At 45.1% G+C, this 8884-nt stretch overlaps 1 protein-coding gene across 1 annotated transcript in view; it reads right to left on the bottom strand.

The window, feature by feature from the left end:
* COPG1 (COPI coat complex subunit gamma 1) overlaps nt 1–8884 on the bottom strand; it is a 28203-nt gene continuing 19319 nt past the window's right edge. The window contains exons 18-24 of the mRNA XM_003829418.5: nt 8771–8839; nt 5864–6006; nt 5358–5529; nt 4870–4967; nt 2796–2934; nt 2480–2578; nt 1–483 (exon numbers count right to left, since the gene is read on the bottom strand). Coding sequence (XP_003829466.1) covers nt 353–483; nt 2480–2578; nt 2796–2934; nt 4870–4967; nt 5358–5529; nt 5864–6006; nt 8771–8839 — 851 coding nt within the window. The 3' untranslated portion in view covers nt 1–352. The remainder of the gene's footprint in view (nt 484–2479; nt 2579–2795; nt 2935–4869; nt 4968–5357; nt 5530–5863; nt 6007–8770; nt 8840–8884) is intronic.

The raw sequence follows: 8884 nt of genomic DNA, 5'->3' as shown, positions 1-8884 counted from the left end.
TTCAATAAATACATGCTGATTTATTACAGGGATAAGATGGTTTCTTGGGGGATAGATTCAAGAGGAGTTGAGAATGTTTTATTCATTTACAATGTCCCTTTCCTGGAAGGGTGGACAGCAAGATTTAGGACAAGCAAAAATCATCCCCTATTTAAAAAAAAAAAAAAAAAAAAAAGTCACCCGCAAGTAGTCCCGGGTGGGAGGTGGGAGCAGAATAAAAAAAAATCTGCAATGATTCCTAATTGTTTTTCAATACAGAAGCTTGGGAAGGGGTTTCTGCCAGTTTCATGAGGAAGGCACAACTTCCAGGTAGTGTTGGGGAGGGGTATGAGGTCCTATGCAGGCTGGCCCCTTATCCCACAGATGCCAAGATGATGTCTACTGGCAGCTCCTCCAAACTTCTGGCTGTCACCTGCATTGTCACTGTGTCCAAAAGCAGCAGCCGGGAGCGCACCAGGATGTCATGACCACCCCGGAACACACCTAGAAGGGAAGAGAGAAGTACAGGTATATACAGCAGAAGGGACTGTACAGGGCCGGCTAAGGATGGCATTTGCAGCAACCCATCAAGGCAGCTCTGGTGTAGTGAAACGGGCAGGAGAGCTGGGCTGAAATCCCTGAGTGAGGGATTTCACTGTGAAAGTCACTGTCTCTCAGCCAGGTGCGGTGGCTCACGCTTGTAATTCCAGCACTTTGGGAGGCTGAGGTGGGCAGATCATGAGGTCAGGAGTTCGAGACCAGCCTGGCCAACACAGTGAAACCCCATCTCTACTAAAAATACAAAAATTAGCTGGGCATGGTGGTGGGCGCCTGTAATCCCAGCTACTCGGGAGGCTGAAGCAGGAGAATCGCTTGAACCCGGGAGGCGGAGGTTGCAGCGAGCAGAGATTGTGCCACTGCATGCCAGCCTGGGTGACAGAGCTAGACTCCGTCTCAAAAAAAAAAAAAAAAAAAAGAAAGTCACTGTCTCTCAGGACTTCAGTATCCTCAACTACAAAGCGGCAGGGATGATAATACCATATTTCAGGCTTCTGCTAAGTTCAAATGAACTGATGGACATAAAAGGCTTATATCTCATGTCACAGAGGCTCTCGCACGTTGACTGAATCTGAGAGCACAAATGAAGGGGACAGCCCCACCACGAGAAAACCACAGGGCAGGTGTCTGCAAGACCCAGGGGACTAGGTTGTTTCAATGTGGCTACAAACTGTCAGCTGTAGGCAGGGTACTGAAGCAGAGCCTCCTTTCAACCCTGTTTATAAACACTCAGCCAAAAAAAATCATCCCATTTCCTTTTGTTAACTGTTTTAGGTATGATAATTGTATTGTCCTTTAAAAAAGGGAAGGGGTCATTCTCTCTTAGAGAAACATACAGATACAGGATTTACATATAAAATGCTATTTCTGGAGTTTGCTAGTAAATAATCTGGGAAGGAGAATGAGTGTGGGTACACTCAGCCAACCCTGTAGAAAATAAGACAAAGGATATGAAGACAATGATCAGAAAAGGAAATACAAATGCCTCAACATTTAAGAAGATACTTAACTTCATTGAAAATACAAAAACTATACTAAGATATCATTGTCCACACAGACTGGAAAAGATCATAAAGTGTGGTAACATATTATGTTGTCCACAGTGTAGGAAGAAAGGTATACAATTCTATGGAAGGCAACTTGGAGTTATTTATCAAGATGAGAAACACAAATCACTTTGACCTGGTGATGCCTTGGAAAATTTATCCTACAGATATTCTCAGTGTACACATGCAAAGTAAACTGTGTGTGTGTGTGTGTGTACACGATTATTTACTATAACATCTGTAATAGCAAGAGATTGAAATCAAACTAAATGTTCATCAGTAGTGGCTGTTCCATAGAATATGTGGTGCATCCACACAATGGAATGCTAAGCAACTATAAAAAAAAATGAGGATTCAGTTTGGGATGAAAAAAGTTCTGGAGATGGATGGTGGTCATAGTTTTACAATAGTGTGAATGTACTTAATGCCGCTGAACCATACACTTGAAAATGGTTGAAATGGTGAATTTTATGTATATTTTACCACAATTAAAAGAAAAAGAATGAGGAAGCTCTACATATTGACGGGGAAGATCTCTAAGATGCAATGTAAAGTGAAAAGCAAATCGGAGGACAATATATATACCATTTGTACATAAACATTTGAGTTAAAAAAAGGAAATGCGTTCCTATTAGCTTTTATAGCCATAAAATAACCGCAAGGTTATACAAGTATTGTTTGTAATAGTAACACTGGTCGCTTCTCGGAAGGGAATCTGAATGGCTGGCAGCCAAGGTAGGGAGGAAACATTTCGCTGCAGATTATTTTATACTTTGTGAATTTTAAATGCTGTGAATTTTGACTCCCCATATTTACAGTGGAGTCCTTAGCCCAGGATCCAGTGGCATCCAGGCTGTAAGCTATCCAGGCCCTCCCCATCTAGAAATGCCACTTACCAGCCAGGAGCAACGTGTGGGTGTTCTTGTTATCCGGCACTTTGTCTGACCTCTCACAAGGGTGCATTCCCAAGAACTTCACAATATTACCCACAGCCTCTGTAATGAGAAATCCCAATATTGTTAAGCCATCTTATCTGCCCTTTGTGCCACCACCACTCCCCCATGTTCTGAAGGGCTTTTAATGAAGTGGCATTTGACATATGTGCTCCAGACATGGCCCTGGATCCTTGGAGAGAAAAGGGATGAGCACTTCAATAGTAGCCAAAGATCTTGAACAGTAATTAGGCCACAGATGGCATTCCCAGGATTTTACCTTCAAGTGTCTTGATGGTAGACAAGGTGAACGTTTCCTCCTTCTCAAATTCATCCCCTACCTCATCCCAGGCTGCTTCGAAGTTCAGTTTCATGACCTTTTGAATGTGATCAGCTACAGTAACTTCCAGATCTTCCAGCTGGAGAGATGGAGGTAGAAATCAGGCACCCATCCACACACCTACGGGCCTCTGCTCTGAACTCATCCACACATCCCTTCCTGCAACTCTTTCCACAGGTGCTTGCTCGGCACTGAGGACTGTGCTAGACTCTGGGGACATAGAGCAACTTGACCAGGTACCTATCCTTGAGGTGCCCAAAGGCAAATGGTATCCCTTCAACAGAAAACGCCCTAATCCCAAGTACCAATCTACTAATTCAGCCTAGAGCCGCCTGCTGTGAGATCACATCTCTTCTAAGCCTGCCTAGTGTCAGTGCTTCCAGGACCTGGCATGCAGGGAATTACATAGCATTCTCAGAGGTCTGCTTCCTATGCCTGTCACTCCTAGGGGATGATGAGCTCTTCAGGACCAGCAGCTGTTTCTAGTTCAGCAGAAACTAGCAGAAACCTCCTACCCCAGCTGTGTCCTCTGGATTTGACAGATCCTGAATCTCTATCTCCATTTCAGCTGTGTCTTCCCTGAACTTGACACATAATACTCCCACTGAGTCTACATGAAGGTTCCCCATTCATTCTCCCATCAGATTTTCACTGAGGCCCTACTCCTGTGGATGTTTACAGTGTATATAAATACAATTTAGACCCAGCTCTCTCTCTTTTTTTTTTTTTTTTCTTCATCTCTGGATGGGCTCAAACAGACCCAGCTCTCTCAAGGAGCTCACTTGGTCTTACATCAGCTCCTGCCTCGGGGTCATTTCCAGCTCAAGGAAGGTCCATCCATCCTCAACTGTGACTCTAGGATGACACAATGGCGAATGTCAGTTGTATTCCACTGTGACTGTCCCTCTAGTCAGGAGGAGTTCTAACAGTCCCCATCCACAGGCTGAGCATAATGGTCTGCACTCAGATGGCCCTGAGCCACTGCCCCAAAGTCAGACCTCAGAAGGATCCTGTACTTAGTTCCACCGAGCTAAGATAGGAGAATTTAGAAGGGCTATTCCAGTGCATGAAAGGACTGCCCAGCACAGCAAACAGGTCAAATTTATCCAGAAAGCATTTGACAAGAGGAATCAAAATGTCTTAAAATCATGCTTACCCTTTGACCCAACTATTCTCCTTCTAGGAATCTATCCTAAAGAAATAATCTAAAATGCAGATAAAAATTTGTATCTAAAGGGATATTTAATGCAGCAATATAAATAGTGAAAATATGGAAACCCAAATGCCCAACATTAAAGGAGTGAAAAGTCAATTAAGTTTTGACATAGTATATAACAGTATTTTAAATCCACTAAAAAAATTGTGTTTATGAAGTATTTGTAATGACACTGGAAAATACACTATGGTTTTAAAATAGCAAGGTCTACACTGTAAGAATGATTTCAATTATACCAGTTCCCCCAAAAAATAACTCTAAGGATTATGAGTAATGTTTTCCTGTTGTTCATACTTTGTTTTGAATTTTGTTTTTGTATTTCCCAAGTTTTCTTTTTACACATGAACATGTATTTCCATAAGTTTAAAAAGTTATTTTAGGCCGGGCGCGGTGGCTCACGCCTGTAATCCCAACACTTTGGGAGGCCAAGGTAGGTGGATCACCTGAGGTGAGGAGATCGTGACCAGCCTAGCCAACATGGTGAAACCCTATCTCTACTAAAAATACAAAAAATTTGGCAGGCATGGTGGTGGGCGCCTGTAATCCCAGCTACTTGGGAGGCTGAGGCAAGAGAATCGCTTGGACCAGGGAGACAGAGGTTGCAGTGAGCCGAGATCGCGCCACTGCACTCCAGCCTGGGTAACAAAAGAGAAACTTCATCTCAAAAAATAAAAATAAAAAAATAAAATTTTAAAGAGCTAAAAAGCCAAAAACAGCTCCAGTCTCACTGTCAGTTCCTGAAGGGAGTTGCTTCGCAGCCTCAGCACAAAACTGAGCTTCCTGACACCAGGATCTTACCACATACTCATCCTCATAGCCTTCGTCATCAGTCTCCCCAGTGGTGGGATCACAGTCCTTGACAGTGAACTTCATCATGCAGCTGAATGTGCAGGCCACTGTGGGGAAGAGAGGCTGGGTAGTTAGGATGTCCCCAGCCTGCAGGGGATGGGCTCCTCCTGCAGGGGACAAGCAGGCAGGGGTCACAGCCTGCTTTCTAGGCCCCTGCTATGTTATTAGTAGCAGCAACAAGCCATCCAATCCCACAAAGCTGGACAGAGGGTGCCACCTTGTAGGACAGGAAAGTCATGAGTTCTAGTGAGATCCTGTCTCTTTTAAAAAAAAAATTTTAAAGAAGAGCACTTGGGACTCAGCTATTCTTCTTCTTGGGACTGAAATCAAGGAGCTGAAGCTCTAATAGAAGGCAAACAGCTGGTGCCCAGCCGCCCACCTCCTCCTGACCCCATGAGCTCCCAGGAGGATAGGGTGGTATCTGGAGAGGGGCTCACCAGCTGTGGGGTCTTCTTTGGGCAGTGCCACCAGTGTGTAGCAGGTCCCGGGCTGGTTGTAGGGCAGGCTCCGGGCAGGCACGTAACAGAGCACCTCATAGGCCTCAGTGGGCTCCATCTGCACTGTGACATTCTCCAAGGTCTGGTCATTGAGTGTGTTTGTGCAGTCAAACTGAACAGGAAAGAGAGGGGAGCTTAAACATTGCACTAGGTCCGAGCCATGCTGCAGAGGAAAAGCCAGGAGGTCCCACCTCTTTCCTGTTGACCAAGGTGATTCCCATCCCAGTCCCCCTGCCCCAGGCTCCCTGTCTTCATGCTGACAATCGGGAGCCATGGATGTCCCGAGTCAAGAGATATGAGAGACCGACCTGCTGGGGACAGATTCTGTCATCAAGTTGGGCTCCCAACCAATGCAGTGTGGGGACCCATGACCCTACAGGACCTGCCAGACCTGGGACAACTCCCTGGGCGCATGCCCCAGCAGGGCCTCAGCCCACCTTGCTCACCTGAAAAACCATGTGGTTGGTGAAGGTGTGTTTGGTGCAGCGGATGACATACTCCGTCTCTGACTCGGTGAGGGCCACGGGCTCAGGCGAGGACTTGAAGAGGGGCCCAAGACCGCGGAACTCTGGCACCGCTGCCAACTGCTCTGAAATCCACAGGCCACATTCACTCAGCTTCTCGATCCCCAGACCAACTTGTTGATGGTTTCTAATAAATTCCCATGACCATTCTCAAGGTGTTCCACCCTACCTTAGATGGATAGATATGTTTACCCAACTGGCTACTCATTATTTCCTGAATATATCCATGCATTTTCTCATCTCCCTGACTTCGCTCATGTGGCACAACCCCCCACAAATACTCTCCCCATCTCTGTACCATGAAAGACCTCAGAAGCAAAAAACTGATATGAGACCACAAAATCCTAGACCTAATTGGAGATTCCCCCAGCTATAGAAGCTTAGCAAGGATTTCCGCCCCCTACCCCAGCAAGGATTCTTAAAAGAAGGTGACAATTAGGAAAATAAGATCGATACTGCTATAGCTACAAAATCAGACAAAATAACAAACTGGTCCTATATATTTATCAGTTAAGACAAATGGCCAATAAAGAGATATTTCAGAATGAGAGTGTTGCAGAAAACCTAACTTAGAATTGTCTGTGTCTGGTAAGACCTATCCCTACACCCTATGCCCAGGTTCAAGCACTGGATTCAAGCACAGGCCCATGGGACCCCACCCTGGCTGGTCCTGGCATTCCTTGCAAACTAAAGGGAATAACCCAAGTGAATGAGGCATCTGGCAGATGTGTGCACATGGTGTCCACCTATAATGGCTACAGCTGCCACTCTTGTACCTATTCTATGGCAGGATTCCTCGCACTATGACCATGGATCAACTGTATCAGAATTACTAGGGGTTGGCGGCAGAGCTTGCTAAAAACTCAGACTCCATCCCAAATCTACTACATCAGAATCTCTGGTTTCAGGATCAAGGAATTTGCATTTCTAACATGTTTCCTCAGATTATTCCAATATATACTGATATTTAAAGACCACTGCTCTAAGATTTTCAACTTGTCTTCCCAATTAATTGAACTCCATGAGAACAGGGATTGTGCTTTGAGGCCATGGATCTGATATTTTTCCCTTTACTTAGAAGGTACTCAATTCACGTTTCAGACATAGAGAAAGGTAGGCCTTATTTTTATTATTTTGCTTTTTTCCTCCACAAAAAGTCAGCCTATGTGACCACTTCAGCCCTCTGCAGCCTGAAGACTGAATCTAATGAATACGCAGGCAATAAAAAGCCCAGAACAATCCAGGCTAGATATTAGGAGGAACTTTTGGGCCACCATGACCATCAACCACTAGAGTGCTTTTCTATTGATATTTATTTTCTTGGGACTCAGAGTTTTGGGCCTGATACTTACTCCCTGGGGGATTCTGTTGGTAGGGTTTCAGACTCTTCATCAATAAAACTGATACCATTATCTTGATCACAGCGTTGTTGTAAAGACAAATGAGGCAATAAATTCAAGATCTAGGAAAGTTCTTGGAACTGAACATGTATGTGATTAGTAAATGTGAGGCTTTTGGATGATTGTTTAAAAATGGAATTGTTACCCTTTAAGCGGCTTAGGAGACTTCCTTGGAAGGTGTGGCAGAATAATGACCCCAAGATGCCCACAAGCTAATTCCCAGAACCTGCAGCTATGTTACCTTGCATGGTAAAAGGGACTTTGTAGATGTGATTAAATTAAGGATCTTGAGCTAGGGGTTATCCTGGATTATCCAGGGGGGGCCAGTGTAATCATAAGGGCCCTTCTAGGGCAGAAGGTCAGAGTAGAGAGATTTGAAAAGGCCAGGAGTGTGGCCTCTTCAAATCACTCTACTCTGACCTTCTGCCCTAGAAGGGCCCTTAAAGACGGTGGAAGGGGCCACGAGCCAAGCATACGGGCCACCTCTAGTAGCTGGAAAAGGCAAGGGGGCAATACCTGGAGCCTCCTGAAAGAACTCAGCACTGCTAACAAATGAAACCCACTTTGGACTTCTGACCGCAGAGCTATAAGGTTATAAATGTGTTAAGCCACTAAGTTTGTGGTAACGTGTTACAGCAGCAATAGAAAACTGATATAAATGGAAAGTTTCATGTTATAGCGATCCCAATTAGCTCAGGATCCATGCTATATTGATATAAGACATGATTCTGAATGTAATGGGGAAGGGGGGATTTCATTTAATTCAACATTGATTGGGAGCCTACTGTGAGGAAGGAAGGCACTGGGCTCAGTGCTGTGATAGACGCAGAAAATAAAAGACAGAACATGTGAAGAACTATTTAGCACAGAGGGCTGTTTAAGAGAAGACAGAAGAGCTAGGATGGAAGTGAGGGCCCATGAAGGAAGAGGGGTCTATGCTTTTATCTACTGAATTCAGTGGATAAAACAATCTGCAATTAGACACACAGCCTCTCCCCTTAAAAATGCAACACGAGAGGACAGATGGATACCTGAAGAAAACCTTACAAGACAATGTGGACAGAACACACATGGAACCCAACAAAAAGTACCAGTGTCTTTGAACCCCAGCACTGCTCTCTCAGACATTCTGAACTGGCCTGGGCTCCAGGGACCCGAGCCCTCCAAATTGAGGCCCAGTAACAGCACTGAGCCAGCTTGATCCGGACCTTAATTCCAGCCCCTCCTACCACTTTCTCTCTCTGAACTTCCAATTCCTCAGATATTGAAGGAACCCAACAACCACCACCTGAGGGTCAAATGTGATAGTAGGTCTAAAGCATCTCAAGGGCCTAGCACTCAGGAGACCAATATATGACAGCTCTTACTCTTGATCCCCCTGAGGAAACTAAGCCCAGGTCCCAAGCATCCCCCAACCACTGTGACTCACCCTGGAAGATCTCCTGCCTGGTAGCTGCCACTTTCTCAGGCTGTTTGACTGCTGTGATGGGGGTACTTTCTGCAGGAGCAAATTATACACGTGATGACCAACAGCTGGAGTCAT

The sequence above is a fragment of the Pan paniscus genome, chromosome 2 (assembly GCF_029289425.2).
Source record: "Pan paniscus chromosome 2, NHGRI_mPanPan1-v2.0_pri, whole genome shotgun sequence".
Lineage (NCBI taxonomy): Eukaryota > Metazoa > Chordata > Mammalia > Primates > Hominidae > Pan > Pan paniscus.
The sequence above is the reverse complement of the archived record's forward strand: the minus strand, read 5'-3'. Positions and strand labels throughout refer to the sequence as shown.